The sequence below is a fragment of the Heteronotia binoei genome, chromosome 8, assembly GCF_032191835.1.
Source record: "Heteronotia binoei isolate CCM8104 ecotype False Entrance Well chromosome 8, APGP_CSIRO_Hbin_v1, whole genome shotgun sequence".
Lineage (NCBI taxonomy): Eukaryota > Metazoa > Chordata > Lepidosauria > Squamata > Gekkonidae > Heteronotia > Heteronotia binoei.
In genome coordinates, this window is record NC_083230.1 from 106,488,214 (window position 1) to 106,509,698 (window position 21,485).

Below are 21,485 nucleotides of genomic sequence, written 5' to 3' on the forward strand. Positions count from 1 at the left end.
ATGGAGGAAGGACTTCTTCATATTCACTCGTAACCCCAACTGTTGGAGGAGGTTCAGGGTGGTGGAGATATGCTTCAGGAGGTCGGGTTCGGATCCGGCCACCAGAAGCCAATCGTTGATGTACGGGTATATTGCTATGCCCTGCAATCTGAGGTGGGCCGCCACCACTACCATAGTCTTTGTGAATACCCTTGGGGCTGTTGACAACCCAAAGGGAAGCGCACGGTATTGGAAGTGCGAAGTCCCAATGGCGAACCTTAGAAATTTTCTGTGAGCTGGATGGATGCTTATATGAAAATAAGCATCCTGGAGGTCCAATGTAGCCATCCAGTCTCCAGGGTTTAGCAGAGGAAGTATGTTGGACAGGGATGTCATACGAAACTTTTGGTGTGGTATAAAGTCGTTGAGTCCCCGAAGGTCCATTATGGGCCGCAGGCCCCCATCCCGCTTCGGGACGGTAAAATAGCGGGAGTAGAACCCCATTCGGACTTGGTCTGGCGGAACGGGTTCTATGGCCTTCTTCTCGAGCAAAGTCCTCACCTCCTCTCGGAGGGTGGGAGACGGGGTGGTGTAGACGAATGTTGGAGCCTTCGGCTCCTGTAGAAATTCGATTAGATAGCCCAGCCGGACTATCGACAGCACCCAGTGGTCTGTTGTTATGGACGACCACGCTCGGAAAAAGGGCCAGAGGCGGGGGTGGTCTGAAGAATTGGAGGGGGTGTGGTAAAGGAAGGGGGGGGAGTCAAAGGCCCTGTTTAGCCGGCCTGTTCCCCTTTTGCCTGGAAGACTGGGAGGAGGTAGGCGAGTATTTGGCCTTAGCCCCGTACTGGGACTTGCTGAAGGAGCCCGAGGTCTTGGGCCGCCATTGTTGGTCCCCAGATTGCTTCTGGAAGGGTTTCTTGCTCCATGCCTTGGACCATGGACGCTTGGTTTGCTGCCTGGATGACGCCGGTACCCCCAGATTCCTGGAGGTACGGATGCTTTTGTCCATGTCTTGGAGCACCGTATCGGTGGTGGCGCTGAATAGCCCCTTTCCATCGAAAGGTAAGTCCTCGACATAAGCCTGGGTGTCGGCCTGTAAGGCTGTGGACCTCAGCCATGAGTGTCTCCGAAGAGTCACAGCCGAAGTAAGAGTCTTGGCACCTATATCCCCAGCGTGTTTAGCGGAGTTTAACTGCTGCTTGGCCAATGCCATGCCCTCGTTCTGGATTTTCTTAAGGGCATTTCTGGAGTGTTCTGGAAGCCCTGGGAGTAAGGTGGACACACGATCCCATAGGGCGTATTGATAGCGCCCCATGCAGGCAGCGTAATTGGCGACCTTGAGGCCCAATGCTCCTGCCGTGTAAAATCTTCGCCCCAGACCATCTAGCTTCTTACCCTCCTTGTCTGGAGGGGTGGCGTGGGTCTTCCTGGCCTTGGAGGATGAAGCCACTACGATTGAATTGGGTCGGGGGTGATTGAAGAGAAAGTCCGCTGAGGATTCTTGAATACGGTACATGTGATCAAGCCTGCGCGATGTAATAGGGGTGGAAGCAGGCTTGTCCCATGAAGCTTTTGCAGTGTGTAACATCACCGTTGTCAATGGAAGCGCTACGGCCGTCGATGTATCCATCTGAACGATGTCGAATACACTATCGGTAACGACAGGCACAGGCTGAATGGTCGACAAAGATATAGACTGAGCCATCCTTTTTATCAGTTCCCCATAGGATTTTAAGTCCTCCGAAGGGGAGATGGGCTGATCTTCTCCGACCTTGTTTGGGGGAGATAGCTCCTCTGAGGACAGCTGCTCCTCTTGGATAGAGCCCTCGGAGGATCTCGGTGAGTCCGGGGACTCCGACTGGTCTGACTGAGCGGGTCGATCGCGAATCGGTTCCGGGGCCACAGTCTCTTCGGTGGGAGGAGACTTCTTCCTCTTTGCCGGTTCCTCGGCCGGAGGCTTCGACGCCGACGCTTTGCGCTTCGGGGGGCGGTACGATGTCCTCGAACGGTAAGATGCTTCCGAACGTTGGTCCCAATCAGGCTGACGAGGAGGGAACCAGGGAAACATGGACGGCATCGGGCAGGACCCGTAGAGGTATTGCCATTGCCTTTGGTCCCACGAGAGCGGTGGCGGTGTTCGCAGTCGTGGGGAAACTTCTCGGTGCCTCCTAGGAGATCGATCCTCCGGAGATCTCTCCTTCGATGACCGACGATCCCGTCGATACCGAGGACTCCAGGATCGGTCCCGTTGGGATGTCTTAAGCTGGTCCGGATGTGGCACCCGTTGCAGTGTTAGAGGGGAGACTCTCTGCGCACTGCGGGATCGATCCCGAGGAGTCGTCTCCGGTCGATCTCGAGAGCTGTCCTTCTCCTCCTGAGTGAGGTCCGAAGGGCTGTCATCGCTCACCAGACGTTGCGCCGATTCCAGATCTCGATCGGAGTCGGAAGAGATCGCTATCTGCGTCGACATCGATTCGAGCGGCACAGTCGGTCGATGCCGAGCCGGGGAGGCCAGCAACTTTAAAGGCGGTAACACTGGAGTTGTTAGATCGGGCGGCGATGTCGGTGACGAGGTCGCAGGAACCTTCTTATGCTTCTGTTTGTCGGACTTTTTCTTCGACCCCGCAGAAGCTCCTTTATCCTCCTTAGACCTCTTCGCTGGTGTCGAGGTCTCTGATAACGAAGCCGAGCCCGCTCTTTTCAGGGGGCGATCGGCATCGAGGGAGGTTTTGTCGGTATCGACCACCGACGTCGAGGATTTTGGCGCGCTTTCTGATGACGCCATATTCCTCGGAGACAGCGCCTGTTCGACCAAGGCTGCCGCGAGACGAGCCGCTCGGTTTTTGCGGGTTTGTCTGGAAAACCTCGCGCAATGGGTGCAGGAGTCCGGTTTGTGTGTCTCTCCTAAACACAGCAAACAAAGGGTATGGCTGTCCGGAGGGGCGATCTTACTGCCACACCGCCTGCACCGTTTGAAGAAGCCCCAGCGCTTTTCCATACGCGAAAGCGTGGGGAGGGTGAGGGGGGGAAGAGGGAAGGGAAGGGAAAGGGATACTGGAGTCAAGGAAAAATAACAAAAATAACACTCCACCCCACTCACGAAATGAAGGAAAGCGATAACGCTAGAAGAATCCGCACTGGAAAGAAAACCAGCAAGGCTGAAGCAAGTAATCCACCGACCGAAGGAAAGATCGACTGATCTCAGCGGCGGTCAGAAGAGAACTGGCGGGATGTCCGCTCCTGCCCCGTTGGGCATGCGCAGGGGAGGGGTGCCTGCGCATGCGCACCGGGGCGGGGGCGCGGAAATCCGCGGCTTTGAAGTTACCGATCGTGATCGGCGCCGGCGCCTCTCCCATTGGTGTGATGCACAGAGACCACGAAGAAGATCTATTTAATCCCATTAACATTGTTTATTCCTTTGGCCATCCCTATATCCTCTGGCAGCAAAGTCTACATTTTAAGCACATTAAAACAGCTTCCCAGAATCCTATGCAACCTCCACGGATGCAAGTCCCTGGGTGAAATAAAAAAAAAAATCCCAACAACAAAAACAACAAAATGAATTCAAAACATGGATGCAATGATGAGTGAAAGTATGAAGTGAATTATGAGTGAATATATGAAGCCACTTCTTGCCACTGAGCTTTTGAAGCAAAACCGAGCAGGCTTTTCCCCCTCAGAACCTTTTTGTTCTTTCAGGTGGTTGCCATGGCTCTCGTTCCAAGGAATCAAAATATAGGATGAAACAGAAAGATGAGTTTGGCTGGGGAATGTCTGGGGATGGGCAGAGACTGACAGGGTGTATTGCGGGTGAACCAAGTCAGCGATAATATGTGCTGTCGCATCTCTGCTTTGCATACACTTTGCCAGGCATTTTTTTGTAGTAGGGACTCCTTTGCATATTAAGCCACACCCCGCCCTGATGTAGCCAATCCTCCAAGAGCTTACAGAGGTCTTAATACAGGGCCTACTAAGAAACTCCAGGAGGACTGGCTACATCAGGGATGTGTGGCCTAATACGCAAAGGAGCTCCTACTACAAAAAAAGCCATGCGCTTTGCAGAGATGGCATACAGAGAACGTGTTGAGCAATCAGGCACCAGGTACAGATATTGTGCTGGGAAGTGTGCAATATGGGTGTACAGTGCATATTCTTATTTATTTAAAATGTTTTAAAGAGGTCTTTTTGCCAAACAAGGTCCCCAAGATGATGAACAAATCCCTCCCCTTAAAATCAAAAACACACAAATGGGGCAGGGGGGGGGGGAAGGCCAATGAGAACAGGATGATGGAAAGTGCTGTCTGGTCACAGTCAACCTGTTTGGTTTTCAAGGCAAGGGACGTCTGGAGGTAGTTTAGAATTACAGAATCATAGTGTTGGAAGGGGCCATACAGACCATCAAGCCTAACCCCTTGTTCCATGCAGGATCAGCCTAAAACATCTCCAATATAATCATCCAGCCGCGTTTTGAAGACTGCCAATGAAGGGGAGCTCACCACCTTCCTAGGCAGCTGGTTCCACCTCTGAACTACTCTGACTGATAGATTCACATGAGAGTAGGTCGTGATTAGCTCTCTGTGACACAAGCCTGCATAAATAAATGTGTGTTTCCTTAAGTAATACAGGAAATAGGCCCTAAGTTTTCCATAAGAACTCTAATCAGTGGATGCTGACAGCATTAAACAGCTGATTAGAGTTTGTACTAAACAGCTGTTTAGAGTTTGTCCACGCATGTGTTTTGTGCATTACACATATTTAACCTGTTAGTGAACCTCCAGATTTTGCTACTAAATTATACGCGCTATAAGGACACACCATAAATCATCTTGGGAAATTGCATAAGTATCTGGATCTGAACTGACAGCATCTATTCATTGTGTTTTGCTTCAGCCAAGCAATTTGGGAGAAATCACTTCAAGATGTGAGCTGCCCAAGAGGACCGTGTAATTCCCATCTGCCCCCCCCCCCCCGCCAAGCAATTCCAAGTGCCTGAAGTATTGCTCTATTATTCTACAACAATGCTCTGTGAGAATAGCCACCCACATCCTCACTTGCCTGCTTCTGAAAAATATACATTATTATATATGGGGAGTCTGCTTTCCCAGAAAGTCTCTGCCTGCATTTCAATGTATCTGAAGATGTCACTACACTATGCTAGTGATTCCACTGCCAGTGTAGAAACCCCTTTTTGAATATTTCGGTTTAACGGCATGAAAGTCATCAGGCAGGTTGTTCCGCAAGGTGAGGGCTACAAAAGAGAAGGTGTGCAGACTGTAAGTAGAGTTGTGAATCCCCAGAGCCTGGAGGGGGTTCCTCCAGTTTTTGGGGCTTTTGGCCACTGCCACCCAGTTAGCAGGAGAAACCCCTCCCCCAAACAGTGTCACTGTCCCCAACATGATGGCATCATCTGAAAGTGACTTCACCACATAGGGGAAGTCATACGGAAATGCTCTGGTTTGAGGGCAAAACTCTGTGGTTTGAAGCCAGTTTTACCATATAGTTTTGCCCCCAAACCAGAGTGTTGCCACACGATGTCCCTGACATGATGATGTCACTTCCAGGGGAATGCTATTGTTGGAAAATTTTGTGAGGGAAATTGTTTAAAATTTCCCAGACAGTTCAATGGACCGCTGGATCGCAAAAGAAATTGAGAGATCTTTAGTATTGTATATATATATATATATTTTCAATACTAAAGTTCTCTCAATTTCCCAACAATATATACTACATCCTTACTCTACGGCTAACAAGCTTGAATTCTGTCAGCTCCTCACAGATCCAAAGCTGCCAACTGCTCTTTTTAAGCTGTCGTTTCCAACAGTCTCCTTAACATTCCATCAGCTCTCATCTCATTGGCAGTGAGCCAGATACCCCTTCCTGAGTCAGCTAAAGGATACGAACTGGTAAATATATTTAACCCTATAATGACTGAACTTAGACATTACCTAGACATGCAATATAAATATTCAGAATTCCAACAGCTATCATATTGGAGATGACCCTGAATACCCCACAAATCCCCCTGCTGGTGTGATGAGGAGACGTGGCAACCCTAACTTTAAGGTGCTATCGGACTTGAATCTAGTTATTTTTTTACTGTTGACCAACATGGCTATCTTCTGAAACAAACCAATATCTTTCCTCATCAGGGAACGAGCAGTGTCCATTACTAAAAAAGCACACGCCCCTTTCAGACAAGATAAAGGCCTGACCCTTCCACAGTGGAAAACATCGAATCAAAAACTAGACCTTTCTGCTTCAGGTTAAATTCTTTTCCGCAGGTGTCATGTTTAGATCCTGACCATCATAATTCATACAACAGTGCTGCGCAAGAGGGAGGGGGAAAAGCATATGGTCCACAAGGGAAAGAAGCTGCCAGCTCAACAAGTGCCCCAATAGCGTCATACCTGCTGCAAACGACAGGCGTGGCCACAACAGGTTCCGATAGGTTCGGCGCACTCTGAGTACAAGCTAAGACCCTGTGGGACTTGCTGGCTTGCTGCGTGGCAGTGACTGTTGATTCTGGGAACTGTTCGTTTGAGGTCTTGCTGGTGGGACTGTTGGCTGGAGTCCCCTGGATGGGTGAATGGCTCGGGGAGGTAAGAGGTGAAATATTTGGTGGAATACCTGCCCGGAGAAAAAAAATGAAAGGTTACATTTGTTTATCTCAGAACAAAAGGATGGCCTACTGAAAGCATGCTTCCATTTTATGCAAACACCCTTTTCAAAGGAGATTTCATTTGGATGTCTCAAAGTACATGGGACCAAACTGAAACAATGGAGGCAAGGAATGCTTGGCAATTTGCCCTGAGGCTGTGAAGGCACACTAAAGTGTGCACACTCGCAGCTCTTAACCTCTACACCAAACTGCCTGAAGAGCAAGAGAGTGCATGCATGGTGCACAGAGGTTGCTAAATCAGAAAACAGAAGCAGGAGGGAGCCAATGAGGACTAGCCCTGCACTCCCCAAAAGTGGTTCTTGTTAAAAACTAATTCCTGACCAAAGGCTGTAAGCCCTCTGAGGAGGTAGCATGTCACTTTGAGGTTCCGTATACACTGCTGGCACTCATCATGTGACACTGGAGTAGGATAAAAGTGTGCTAAATCTGTCATACTTTCTTGAGCATGGCCTCTACCCCAGGGCTTTTTTTAATAGCAGGAACTCTTTTGCACATTAGGACACACACCCCTGATGCATCCAATCCTTCAAGAGCTTACAGGGCTCTTCTTACAGGACCTACTGTAAGCTCCAGGAGGACTGGCTGCATCAGGGGTGTGTGGCCTAATATGCAGAGGAGTTCCTGCTACAAAAACAGTCCTGGTTGTGATCAATAAGCAGTTACTGATATAGACTTAGCTGAGTAATGCCCATCGATATGCCAAGGAGATGACCACCTTGTCGACTTGGTCTTTTGGAACTCAAATGGTTGGCAGCAGACACAGCGTAGGAGGCAGAGAAGGATCTGCTTTTGGTGATGGTCATCAGGAGGGAGTTGTTCCAAGCTTCGGAGCTGTGAACACAAAGGAAAGATGCACCAGTGGTGATTATTTGCCTTTTCTGCTCATCAGACACTCTGGGATAAAGGTTGGTAAAAAAAATGAAGGCACTGTGGCTCAGTGGTACAGCATCTGTTTGTCATGCAGAAGGTCCCAGGTTCAATCCCCAGTATCTCTAGTGAAAAGATCTAGCAGCAGGTGACGGGAAAGACCTCTGCCTGAGACCCCAAAGAGCTGCTGCCAGTCTGAGTAGACAACACTAACTTTAATAGACCAGGGGTCTGATTGAATACAATGTGGTTTCATGTGAACCTGCCAGTGGGTGGGGTCTTGAAAAGAGTCTAGCCCCTGACAATTGTCCAAGCTTACTTATCATGTTTCAGTTGCTTTAAGAGCTCTACAGACACTTCAAATTCCCACTTCAAAGACTCCAGTTCAAATCCCTACTCTGCCATGGAAGCTTTCTGGATAACCTTGGGTCAACTCTATATTGTGAGCCTAACTTACCTCACAAGTTTGTGTGAAGATAAAACGGAAGAGAGGGAATTGATATAAGTGGTGGCGATGGAGGAGGAGGCAGGGAAAGGTGAGGATATAGGGATTGCCAGGAGAAGGGAAAGAGGGGAAAGTGCAGGGAGAGGGATACAGAGAAGAAGAAGAATGCAGATTTATACCCTGCCCTTCTCTTCGAATCAGAGACTCAGAGTGGCTTACAATCTCCTATATCTTCTCCCCCCACAACAGACACCCTGTGAGGTGGGTGGGGCTGAAAGGGTTTCCCCCTTTCAAGGTCAACCTCTGCCAGAGCTTTGGCTGACCCAAGGCTATTCCAGCAGCTGCAGGTGGAGGAGTGGGGAATCAAACCCGGTTTTCCCAAATAAGAGTCTGCACACTTAACCACTACACCAAACTGGCTCTCTTACAGGGGAAAGCGAGGTGCCCCCATGTTTTTTTTTGTAGCAGGAGCTCATTTGCATATTAGGCCACACCCCCTGATATAGCCAATCCTTCAAGAGCTTACAGTAGGTCCTATACTAAGAGCCCTGTAAACTTCAGGAGGATTGGCTACATCAGAGGGGTATGGTCTAATATGCAAAGGAGTTCCTGCTACAAAAAAAAAAAAAAGCCCTGGGTGCTCCTCATGAGTCCTTGCAACTGGACCTGGCTCCACACTGTGCAACCGAGCCATAGTTTTCCTGGAGTAGAGAGGATAAAAAGCTGGAGACAGGGAGGCATACCAAGGTAGGCTGGCTGATGGGAAGGAAGAAGGGAAGGAAGCAGGAAAAGAAGAGAGGCTATGGGAGCTGTCAAGGAAGGGAAAGACGCAACAGCAGGGGAGGGGAAAACGAGATATCCCCCGCAACTCCTTGCGGGTCCCCCATTTGTTCCGAAGTGGGGTGAGTCAAGTAATTAATAAAGACAGTAACTGGGATTTATTATCGGTTTTAAATGGTAGGGATGCAAATTAGGAGTGGGTGTCAGAGTACAGGGATGAGATCTGTCCTTTTCATTAAGCATCGAAAGAGTGTCAATGACTCCCAAACGGTAGACTAAAAATATTATTTTAATCAGAGCTAACTCTTGTGAAACAGACATCCTTTGATGGATTCATCAATTAAAAAGCAGGATGACTGACTACTCTTTTAATTAGTTAACATTCTTCATTTTCATCGCCCATGAGCGTACGCTGGAGAATGCCAAATGACTTAATGCTCTCTTTATTATTTTCTAATCACACTCTCTTAGCACAGCTCTTTGGTATTTTTATCTGCTTCCTGGTGTTGTTAGTCATATGAGCAACTGCCTCGTGGTGATTTTATAGGAGGCAGGGTTAGAGACAGAGCAAAACAACTCAGGAGCACCGAAGGAGATGATTTAGTGTTAAAGTTTTGCTGGAGTCTAACCTAGGGGTGGCCAAACTGCAGCTTGGGAGTCACATGCGGCTCTTTCACACATATTGTGCGGCTTCTGGAGGTTGAGGTGGATCTTAATGTAGGCCTACTCTCAAGTAAGTATGCTTAGCATTGGGACCGTCGACTCTGAGCGATGACCCATAGATAGGCAACTATTTCCGCCGTGTATGAAGCAGGAAAGGAGAGGGAAATAGGCAGGATTTCAAGCTGTTCTCCTCCACCACATTAAAAAAAAAAAACTAGAGTGGGGAAAGAGAATGCAAGAGCTGAGGGAGCCACTGGAAGGAGAGATGAAACTAAAGAGGGCAGTACAGGGTTTCCCCCTTAGTTTCACAGCTCTTGTAGGAGCTGTATTTTCTAACCTTGGTGTCAAGGCAAAGAGAGATGCATAATGATTCAAACGGTGGTCAGTTATTTATACGGTGTGCGTTTCTTTCTCCCACTGATGTAAAAAAATAATTCCCTAACCTTTCCCTATGTTGGTTTTATGGGGACTGTTATCCCCAGCTTTTTAAAAAAGTCTCCTTCTAGCATGGTCATGTTGTAAAGTGCATTCATATGTAATTTTATCTGTCTGTGCAAAGAAAGTATTAAGAGTTTTAATAAAGACATTTGTGTGTGTGATACCTGTTCATGTCTTAAGGCTCTCAAACATCTGATGCTTATTCTATGTTGCTTTTCTGTAAAGCAAGTTGGGCCACCCCTGGTCTAGGGGTGTGCATTCGGTTCGGCCGAACCGAACAGACTGCCGAATACCCCCTGATTCGGAAGTATACAGCGCCATATACATCCGAATCCAATTAGAAGGCATTATACGGAAGCCGTATATGGCTCCCCGTATACTTCCAAATCAATATTTGGAAGTATACAGAACTCAATGTAAAAGGCAGGAAAGGAGCTTCTGCAGCCTCAGGAAAGCTGCTTGCCTCTTTTCCTGCCTTTGGAAGCCTTTTCCCGCCTCTCCCATAGCCTCCCTGGGATCAGGGAGGGAGGGGGAGGGGGAAGGGGAGAGGAGCCCCAGCAGCCAATTCAAAGCATGCATTTGCAAAATGCATTGCAAATGCATGCTTTGCAGGGCTGTTGTGTAGCTGATGGCTGGGCTAATCCCCCAGCCATCAGCAACATTGTTGTTCTTTTGTTTACTTGGGTATCCAAGTAAACACTGTTCTCTGGCCAATCACAGAGCAGTGGTATTTTTTGAAACTGCTCTGTGTAGGGCCAGAGAACCTTTTTAAAGAGTCTGCCTGGCTGGACTCCATTCCATTGTTGCTGTGTTGGTGTGAGAGAGAGATTTTGCTGCACTGGCCCTTGGCCTCAGCTGCTGCTGCTGTCTCTCAGCCTTGCCTGACTAGCCTGGAGAAGACATCTAAGGTAAGGTATTTATTTTAGTTAGAATAAAAGTGAAAGGACTTTTTAAGACTCAGATTCCCTTTACTTATCCAGATTTGGGTGGGTAGCTTATTTATTTATTTTATTTATTTATTTATTTATTTTATTACTTTATATTTATATCCCGCCCTCTCCGCAAGCGGACTCAGGGCGGCTTACAATATCATAAAAACAATCAATTTCATAAAACATATAAAACCATAATACATTTGGGGTTAGGGGGTTCTGCTGGGGGTGGGGGGTTTGCCAATCTGCCTATATCTTACTTTAGTGAGAGGACTTTTAAAAGTGCAGTTTTTACTTTTCCTGATTTGGGTGGCTTGGATTTCTTGTGGTTAGGGTGAAGGTTTTTTTGGGGGGAGGGGTTGATTAAGTTCCTGTATTGTTAAAAGTCAAGGTTTTTTTTTTACTGTTTTAAAAAGATTCTGTGTTTGATTTGTTGCTGCTGTGTTGTGCTGCTGTTGTACCTTTTCTCTTCTGGGTCTGGTTCTTCTGGGGGGGGGGGCTGTTTGGCCTAATTTTTATTGTTAAAAAGTTCAGTTTTTTAACAGTTGAGTTTGTTGGCCTTTTCTCAGTTGGATTTGTTTGGATCTGTTGTTGTTGGTTTTGCATCCTGTCCTGTTGTCCCTTTTCCTGGTTCTGTTTTTTTTGGGGGGGGGGGGCGGGGGGGTGTTGACTGATTTGGCCTGAGGTTTTTTATTGTTAATAAGTTCAGTTTTTTAACAGTTGAGTTTGTTGGCCTTTTCTCAGTAGGATTTGTTTGGATCTGTTGCTGTTGGTTTTGCATCCTGTCCTGTTGTCCCTTTTCCTTGTTCTGTGTTTTTTTGGGGGTGGGGTTAAAAGTTAGGTTTCTTTCTGTCACGTTTTTGTTTTTTTTTTAATTACCTCTGGTTGGTGTGAGGGGGCTGATGTGTGTGCTGGGCCACTTTCATGTTTTTATAGAGCTATTTTTGGAGTCTGAGGCTGCTTTCTGTTTGCCTAGGGCCACTAAATAGGCTGCCTCACTAATGAGGGTGTTTTTAGGGATTGTGTTTTTTGAAATGTAAAAAAAAAAGTTTAGGGCTTTATCATCTTTCAAAATTCAACTAGGCCAGATAAGGGCAATTTAAAAAGATTTTAGGTTTCTTGTAAAAGGCGGCAAGACTACTAAGCCACATCAGACTCCCTTTTAAAGAGACTAGGGTTGCAATGCATCTTGCTTTCAGCCACTGAAAGCCAGCGCATCCTTACCTTTCCGTAGGGTAAACCACAGCTTCTCTCTAGTTATAGGGGACACCTGATTTCTAGTTTGCCAGGAAATCTGGTTTGTCCCAGGATCTAGTTAGAAGTTTAACTAGGAGGATATAACAAGGATTGCCTTCATCTCAAAGTAGGCTTTTAAAAACTGTAGCCAGGTAGAGGCAGGATCACCTAGTCTCCTAAACTTTACCAGACTACTACTACTACCTCAACCCAAAGAAGGACAAGTTAGGGACAAAAAAAAAACAAACAAGTTTTGGTGGGAGGGTTTTAAAAAAGAAGTCAGGGTACCTGTTGGTTCAGGGTACAGAGTAGTGAGTTAGGTTTGTGAGAGACTGGCCAAGGGTGACATGAGTGACAGGCAGCAGAAGAGGGGCCCTGGGGGCAAGGCCAAGGAGAAGGCTAGAGGGGTGGAGGGGAGGAAGAGGGGGAGAACATAAGAACATAAGAGAAGCCATGTTGGATCAGGCCAACGGCCCATCAAGTCCAACACTCTGTGTCACACAGTGGCAAAAAATTTTATATACACACATACACTGTGGCTAATAGCCACTGATGGACCTGTGCTCCATATATTTATCTAAACCTTTCTTGAAGGTGGCTATACTTGTGGCCGCCACCACCTCCTGTGGCAGTGAATTCCACATGTTAATCACCCTTTGGGTGAAGAAGTACTTCCTTTTATCTGTTTTAACCTTTCTGCTCAGCAATTTCATCGAATGCCCACGAGTTCTTGTATTGTGAGAAAGGGAGAAAAGTACTTCTTTCTCTACTTTCTCCATCCCATGCATTATCTTGTAAACCTCTATCATGTCACCCCGCAGTCGACGTTTCTCCTTTCAACCTTTCTTCATAGGGAAAGTGCTCCAGCCCTTTAATCATTCTAGTTGCCCTTCTCTGGACTTTCTCCAATGCTATAATATCCTTTTTGAGGTGCGGCGACCAGAACTGCACACAGTTTCCAGTTTCCTCAGACCCAGTTTCCTCCTCCCCCCCCCCCCCCACCATCTGTGCATAGGGCCACTCCACAGCAGCCTTCCAGCACTCCGACCTCTGGCCGGAGTGTGATGAAGAAGAAGGCCCGCCTTGGGTTCTTCATCGAGGCTGCTGCTGGGGCACCCCCAGCAGAGGTGCCATTAGGTGCTGGCACTGAGCAGGGGTCTGCTGCTCGGGCAGTCTCTCCTCCAGCTGATGTCACTCAGCCTCAGCAGCCGGAGTGCCAGCTCAAGGCCGTACAGACATTCTTCCAGCAATGCACGCCCTGGTTGTTAGGCTGCAGGAAGGGCTTGAGGCCCGTTTTTAGACTTTCACCCAGGATAAGGTCTACATTTATTTATTTATTTAGAATTTATATCCCGCCCTTCCCACGAATGGCTCAGGGCGGGATGATGGCGACCATGTTAGACCCTCGCCTTAAGGGCATGATCACCGAGCGAGCCAATGAGCTTGATTGCTGGTGAGATGAGCTCTCCCAGAAGATCGAGCGCTGCAGAGTCAGGGTGGGCCCAGTGCCAGTAGCTGAGGAGGGGGGTGGAAGCAGCTCATCTGCCACTTCCACTGCTGTTCATCCCCAACCTCCCTGGCTGGGCAGTGTTTCCCACCAGACTCACGCCAAGAAGAGTGCCAAGATGACACTCATCGGGTGGCTTGTTGGCCCCTCTGGGAGTGGTAGGTCCCTGAGAGCGGAGACGGGTGCTACGATGGTGAGGAACTACCTTTCGGAGCCCAACAAGTCGCAGGAAACGTCTCCTTTGGACTACTGGGTCACAAAGGAGGTGGTCTGGCCAGCCCTCTTCTCCGTGGCCAAGGCATTCCTCTCATGCCCACCGACAAGCGTGCAGAGTGAACACGTCTTTTCACATATGGGCAACATTGTCTGCCCACATTGCAATCGCCTGGACAGTTGAGCAGTTGGTCTTCCCGAAGGTCAACTTGCCTCTGTTTGGCTCCCCGAATGTAGACTTTGAGAGTGAATTAAGTGAGCACCTACTTGTGCCTGTATCCTCTTTTGGTCCGCGCTTGGAAGGTGGTTGTAAAACACTCTCCCACTAAACATAGACTAGAGTCCAAAGACAGCCCAAAAACTCACTCACAAATTGACTGGCAGTGCACCCCCCACCCCTCATCCATCCCCAAACCAAAAGTGAATGTTGATTTAAAATCTGCAAAGCAATCCAAATTTCCCCAGTCCCCATCCACACATGCCTAATAATACTGAAAGGGCCATTGCAGCCCCCAACTGTAATCAACAGGACCCACAGGCCCAGGCAGGTTAACCCAGTTGTTTTTTTCAGGGGCAGAAGGAAGAAAGAGGGAGGTGCCAGTGATGATGACAGGCAGCCAGCAGCTATACCAATGCTGAGGTCCCTCTAATGGGACAGTGATAGCTGGTGTGTTGCTGCTGAGCTGAGAGAGAAGGAATGGTTCCCTTCCTCTCACACAATCTGAGGCCCTCCCAGTGATCTTCCTTATTTGGGGTGTAACTCTGGCTCGCCTCCTCATGGTGCACCCTGGGTAATGCAAAAGAGCCTGGACCAGCCAACCATCCATCACTCAAGGTACATCTAAATGCTTCTTGCTTTGTGTCAGATACAGAATAATGTGGAGCTAGGTGTGGTCCACTGCTTCCCTTGTTTGAGAGTTGTGTTGTTTGGGGCAGAGCTGGAGAGATGGCATCAGTAGATTGTGTGTTCTGTGGCAGGGAAGCTGGCATCTGGGTGAGAGACCCAGAACCAGCATGCCTGTTGTGCTTGGCCAGCTCTCCCCGCGTTGTTTGGGGCAGGGCTGGAGAGCTGGCATCTGGGTTTGCAGGAGCCAGGTCTGCAGAGCAGACCTTGAGCAGATTGTGTTTTGTGTGGCCCTGGGTTTATATTGGTTCCAGGCCAGGAGGGTTCAAAGAGAAGATAGATGGATGTCGTGCATTTGGGTCCCATAGAGATTCTCTGGTGTGAGGTTTGGCTTTGGGTGCCCCAGGAATTGGACCCCCTGGTTCAATTTTTTTTTTTGGCCTTGTGGGTTTTGTGTGGGACAGTGTCCTGAAGCTGCACAGCAGTTTGGGGTGCTCTCCTCAAAACCCCCTCCCCACGATTATTACAGTGGGGGAAGTGGCTCTAATTGGTTTTTTCTCACCATTGGGAACAGTGTTCCTTTCGGGGTGCCCACAGATGGATGCAGTCTTTTTGGGCCAGGGGGGTTGCATGTGGGGGAGTCCCCTGAAGCTGCCCTACAGTTTTGGGGCCTCTCTCTCAAACCCCCCTCTGGCTAGAGCCACTTTTCCCACAGCAATTATAGTGGAGGAAGTGGCTAATTGGGCTTTCCCCAGCATTGGTGGCAATGGGCCTTTTGGGGAGCTCAAGGACAGGGACCCCCTGGCCCAATCTTTTTGGGACTTGGGGGTTTGTATGGGAGAGTCCCCTGCGGGTTCCATGCAGTTTTGGGGGCTCTCCCTCAAACCCCCTGCCCCCCAGTAGCCTCTGGTTATGGCCTATGTTGCCATTGATTTCAATGGCCCATAGGGTATAATGGTAGGATAGGGGCACCCTCTTTGGGTGCCCCTGGAATGGGAACCCCTAGCCCAATCCTTTTGGGACTTGGGGGGGTTTGTACGGGAGAGTCCCCTGAAGGTCCCCTGCAAATTTGGGGGCTCTCCCTCAAACTCCCTCCCCTCCAGGTGGCTTCCAATATACCCTATTTTGCCATTGATTTCAAAGGCCCATAGGGTATCATGGGGCCATATATTTGGAAATAGCTGTATATCCAGTATATACGGCTATTCTGAATACTGGTATTCAGAATTATATGGTATTCTGAATATTTTGGCCCCATATATTTCCAAATCCGATTAATTCCGAATTTATTTTTTTTTGCACACCCCTACCCTGGTCTAACCTGCTTAGATGCTGTCCTAGGTCCTGAAGAACCTGATTCCAGTTACTGGATGGTTGGAGCCCTGTTGCTAAACCTCTTCCCATCCATCGAGGCCATCTGTGACTCTGAACAAGATAACTGAGAATATGAGCTTAGTCTATATATTTGCACCATGCTAGTTTGCAAGTTCTATAGTTTCCCAAATCATATTTTAAATTCAGTCTTAAAATTTTCTTCATTTATATCCCATGTTTCTCCCCAATGAGAACCCAAAGTGGATTACATCATTCTCCTTTCCTCCATTTTATCCCCACCACCTCCCTGTGAGGCAGGTTAGGCTGAAAGTGCATGGCCCAAGGTCACTCATCAAGCTCCCATGGCTGATCAGGTGATTTGAGTCTGGGTCATCCAGATTCTAGTCTGACACTCTAACCACAATGTCACAAAAGTTGGGCATGCTCAGAGGCTCTCTAACAGGGAGGAGAAATTTTTGAGGAACATCCCAGCCTGCTGTCACATCTTGCTGAGTGTTTGCTTCCACCTTCTCGTTGCTGATAAGAAGCTTTAGCATCGGTAGAGTTGTGAGACAAAGGGCAAAGAGAAGAAGATGATGATGATGATGAAGAAGGTAATGATACTGGATTTATATCCAGCCCTATACTCTGAATCTCAGAGCGGTCACAATCTCCTTTACCTCACTCCCCCAACAGACACTCTGTGAGGTAGGTGGGGCTGAGAGCTCTTATAGCGGCTGCCCTTTCAAGGACAACTCCTACAAAGGACTCTTGATCCTTCGGCTTGTAGGCCATGGTTCATAGAAGAGCTAGCTTCTGAATTCAAGACTTATCCAAGACAATGGTCCATTATTTTTGTGCTGTTTGGTTCATTTATCCTGTATTTTTTTTTCCTGTTGTATGCCACTATGGGTCCCTCCAGGGAGCAAAGTGGGGAAGACATATTTCAATAAATGTAAATCTAAAGGGGCACTCACCCAGATGGCGATGTATCATGAGGTTTGATGCTAGCACTGCGGTCTCTTCTCACCGGAGCTGGCTCCAAGGTTGGTAAGCCGGTGGCTGAGGTGGTGGTTGTCCACGTGGATGATACTCGTCGCAGAAGACCCGGTGGCAGACTTTTCCGGAAACGCTGGGGACAAAGGAGTATCACTTTTCCATTTGATAATCTTTCCTATATGACCTCCAATAATTACTGTAGGTCAGTCGTGGATGATATTATGAAAACCGAGCAATATTGGCACCAAATATCTTTCTAGATTCTTCTTGCACTCAGGGAAGCCAGACGCCAACAAGCTAGTCTCAAGAGTTTCAACAATCTCTTTCTTAAAAAAAAAAAAAAATCCATACCAGTCATATTTGCAATTTTTTAACACAAGGGAAATGGCAACTTACTGCACATTGATTTGTTTACTTCATTTATACCCCTCCTTTCTCCCCAATGGGTTGTTCATGCTGGGCTTTCAGCTGAGACAGTGGCAGCATTCCATCTAAGCTGAGTTCGTGTGAGCTAGCTCACGGGGTTTTTTTTATCTTTTGGCTCACATATTTTTGTCTTCGATCAGGAAATACGGCCCTAGAGCGAACTAATTTATGCAGCAGGTCACTCACTTATAACTTTAATGTCAGCAGCTCACAAAGTCGAATTTTTGCTCATAAGCAAAAAAAATTTTTTGTAGCAGGAACTCCTTTGCATATAAGGCCACACACCCCTGATGTAGCCAATTCTCCTGGAGATTACAGTAGGCCCTGTACTTAGAGCCCTGTAAGCTCTTGGAGGATTGGCTACATCAGGAGTGTGTGGCCTAATATGCAAAGGAGTTCCTGCTATAGAAAAAGCCCAGTTCACAAGACTTCACAGCTTAGAGGGAACACTAGGCAGTGGGCATCAAAATTCCAATCTTGGCCTCCCCTGCTGATAGTCCTGTCCTAGCGGTTAGTGGCTTGATACCCCACACCACCACTCAGAGGTTTTCCATCTGAGTGTTGCTATCAAGGCAACTTTCGCTCTGGTTTTCTTATATGAAATTTTAAAATTTTGTTTAAATTTTATATTGTTTCTCTGTCATGATTTTTAATGTGACCTTGTAATCCACCCTGAGCTCCCCTCACGGGGTGGGCGGGATATAAATTGAAGAAATAAAATAAAAATGAACAGGGACTAAAACACTTTACCTCATTCTCCTCTCTTTTGTTTTATTCTCACTACATCTCTGGGAGTTCAGTTAAGTTGAGTGTGTTCAACTGGCCCAAGGTCACCTAGGAAAAAGCTCCCATGGCAGAGTGGGAATTTGAAATTGGGTCTCTCAGATCCTAGCTCAGCATCCTATCCACTACATTACACTGGCTCTCAACAGAATATTAGATGGCTCCAGGGGTTATATTGTAGAAAAAGAGGTGCCAGACCTTATTAGCATAACTCATTTGTATATGCCACAAACCCCTGACATCACTGGAAGGTGGACTAAATTATATCACCTCAGAATCTGTCTTAAAAATGCTTCTTGAATTATAATTGTCATCATAAAACCTTACTCCTTTCATACTTTTTAAATTACCTTCTCCTATGTGGCCACAGTGGCATGAAGAAGATTTCCATCTGTCTGCTTCATATGTTTTGGTTATCTCCCCATTTTTTGTGGGGGGAAATATTAGAAAGTTTGTCAAATCTTAAGAGTTCAGCAAAATCCTCACAGGGTGTTTGAACAATGGATCTCCCATGGCAGAGTGGGAAGTATTTATTTTTTTTTTGGGGGGGGGGGTAAGAAAGTGGTTTTTTTGGGGGGCGGGGTTAAGAAAGAAATAACACAATAAAATTTAGAGGTTCTGGAGCTCTGCTCCTGCCCAAAATGAGGCCTGGATGGCTCTGAGAAAAGAATTGGGCCACACATGCAGAGACTGTTAGGAACAGAGCTCTGGCCCTTTTCTCTAACAGGAACAGATAACTCTTTGAAAGTGCTATTTCTGCCCTGATACATGCCCTCATTCTCTTTCTGGGCTTCCATCACTCAAAAGATAGTGGACAGCATGGACAAAGTATCATGGGGCATCAGATGGGTGTAATGGTTAATGTGTCAGACTAGGATTTGGGAGATCCCAGTTCAAGTGTCCACTTGGGCCATGAAAGCTCGCTGGGTGACCATGGACCAGTCACCCACTCTCAGGCTAACCTACCTCACAGGGTTGTTGTGATGATGACATGAAGGAGAGGAGAACAATGTAAGGGGCTTTGGGTCCCTGCTGGGGAGAAAGGATGGATATAAATAAATAAATAAATGGAACCAACTGAGGAGATTGCAATTACCAGAAAAGGAACAAGTCTCTTGCCTAAAGCCCTACAACAGAACTTGAAGATTTCGTTGGCTAGACATTTACCTTAATTAAAAGTATTCTTATGTAAGGAATCGAGGGGGTTGGACTAGAGAGCCAGTTTGGTGTAGTGGTTAAGTATCTGGGAGAACTAGGTCTGATATCCCACTCCTCCACTTGCAGCTGGTGGAATGGCCTTGGGTCAGCCATAGCCCTCACATTGTCGTCCTTGAAAGGGCAGTTTTTGTGAGAGCTCTCCCAGCCCCACTTATCTCACAGGGTATCTGTTGTGGGGGAGGAAGGTAAAGGAGATTGTGAGCTGCTCTGAGACTCTAAGATTTGGAGTTAAGGGTGGGATATAAATCCAATATCTTCTTCTTCTAGATGACCCTGAAGCAATGCTCCCTCTAGCCCTCTAAGCAGAGGTGGAATTCTAGCAGGAGCTCCTTTGTATATTAGGCCACACGCCCCTGATATAGCCAATCCTCCAAGAACTTAAAGGGCTCTTTTTTGTAAACTCTTGGAAGATTAGCTACATCAGGGGTATGTGGCCTAATATGCAAAGGAGCTCCTGCTAGTATTCCACCCCTGCCTCTAAGCAAAAATTCTGCTTTGTGAGCTACTGGCATTAAAGTGAGCAATTTGGCAACTGTATAAATTAGTTTGCTCTGGAGCCACTGTTCCTGAGCTAAGACAAAAATGTGTGAGCTGGAGTGGAGACTAAAAAACAGTGAGCTAGCTCACACTGCCCTGGAAAGCCCTTCCAATTCTATGAATATATGATTCAAAGGAGTTGATTCTATAATCCTAAAGGGCCAGGTTAAGCTAGACACCAGGAAAGCCAATTTGTTATATTTTTATTTATTTAGATAATTTATATTCTGTCCTTTCCCAAAGGGGCTCAGGGTGGATAACAACATTTTAGAAACAGTATAAAACAACAGTTAAAACCAATAAAGGTTGATGATACAGTTTGGCGGTATAGTGGTAAGAGCATAAGAGAAGCCATGTTGGATCAGGTCAGTGGCCCAACACTCTGTGTCACCCAGTGGCCAAAAACCAGGTGCCATCAGGAGGTCCACCAGCCGGGCCAGAGAGGCATCAGACTAGAACTGGGGAGAGCCCAGGTTCAAATTCCCACCCATAATGAAGCTTGGGCATCCTCCCACAGCCTAACCTATCGCACAAAGGTGTTGCAGAAATCAAAGGAAAAGAAGGGAACTACACAGAGAGATCTGAGCTCACTACAGGGAGGAAGGAATAAAAATAGAAAGGACAAGAATGCATTTAGCCTCCCAATGGCTTTTTACAGAAATGCATCAGGCAGAAGGCTGAAAAGCTGATCAAAGTAGTGGGGGAAATATAATGTTGTTCCCCTGGACCACTTTACTGATCAAAATTGTGCCCCCCCCCCCTGCTGTTTCCCTCCTGTGGGGAGAGGCAGCGAAGACACTGCAAAAGCACAGGGTTGCTTTGGTGGGGGAAATGACCCAAGGGAAATAAACACATGGTCCCACAAGGCATTTAACATTTTTCTATGTAGATAGATCCAGGTGGGCAGCCATTTTGGTCTAAAGCAGTAGAACAAAACAGGAGTCAAGTAGCACCCCCAACAAAGTTTTATTCAGAATGTAAGCTTTCATGTGCTAGAAGCACACTTCCTCAGACAATAGGATGGAATGGCAAGCAGTCCTTAATATAGAGAAAGTGGGCAGTGAATTAGTATGCAAAACCATGGAAATGTTTTTTTTTAACAGATTAAAAGAATCACAAGTTGGAGTCTGCTGATTGCTAGTTTGGGTTGACTGGGCTAAAACAACAAAAACAAGGCAATATACGTCAGAATAGCAGATTGATGTCTATGTCTACTTGACTTCTACCATTTTTCTAGAAAGGCTTTGGAAACCACATCACAAACCTCCTGGGTCTGAGCCTCAGGGAAAGGGGAGGAAAACTCAATTTCTGGCAGCAAGATTGGGGGAGGGGGGGAAACCCAAAAACGGACCTCTACCTTGGGCACAGCCAGCTTTTCTCCTTTCTCTGAGCTCTCCTCCGAGTCAGAGCAAGTGTAGTTCTCGTTGAAGGAGGCCAAAGGGTTGACCCTGGGCTTGTGAACCGATTGGAAGGTGAGCTGGGTGTTCAGGAGGTTGCTGACGGCTCGCAGGGAGGTGCAGACGTTGGGCGGGAGGGATGGATCTGCCAAGAGGTCTGTGATGAGCCCGTGGGCTTCTCCCATGACAGCTATGTCCACCGTAATGCTGGTACCTGAAGACTGG

At 47.4% G+C, this 21,485-nt stretch overlaps 1 protein-coding gene across 2 annotated transcripts in view; it reads right to left on the reverse strand.

Annotated features, from left to right (window-relative positions):
- PDE3A (phosphodiesterase 3A) overlaps positions 1-21,485 on the reverse strand; it is a 421,890-nt gene that overhangs the window by 45,971 nt on the left and 354,434 nt on the right. Inside the window, exons 3-6 of one of the 2 annotated variants that reach the window (XM_060245837.1) lie at positions 21,215-21,481; positions 16,878-17,032; positions 7,377-7,492; positions 6,390-6,609 (exon numbers count right to left, since the gene is read on the reverse strand). In XM_060245837.1, coding sequence (XP_060101820.1) covers positions 6,390-6,609; positions 7,377-7,492; positions 16,878-17,032; positions 21,215-21,481 — 758 coding nt within the window. The remainder of the gene's footprint in view (positions 1-6,389; positions 6,610-7,376; positions 7,493-16,877; positions 17,033-21,214; positions 21,482-21,485) is intronic. The other variant, XM_060245838.1, reaches the window with a different exon arrangement.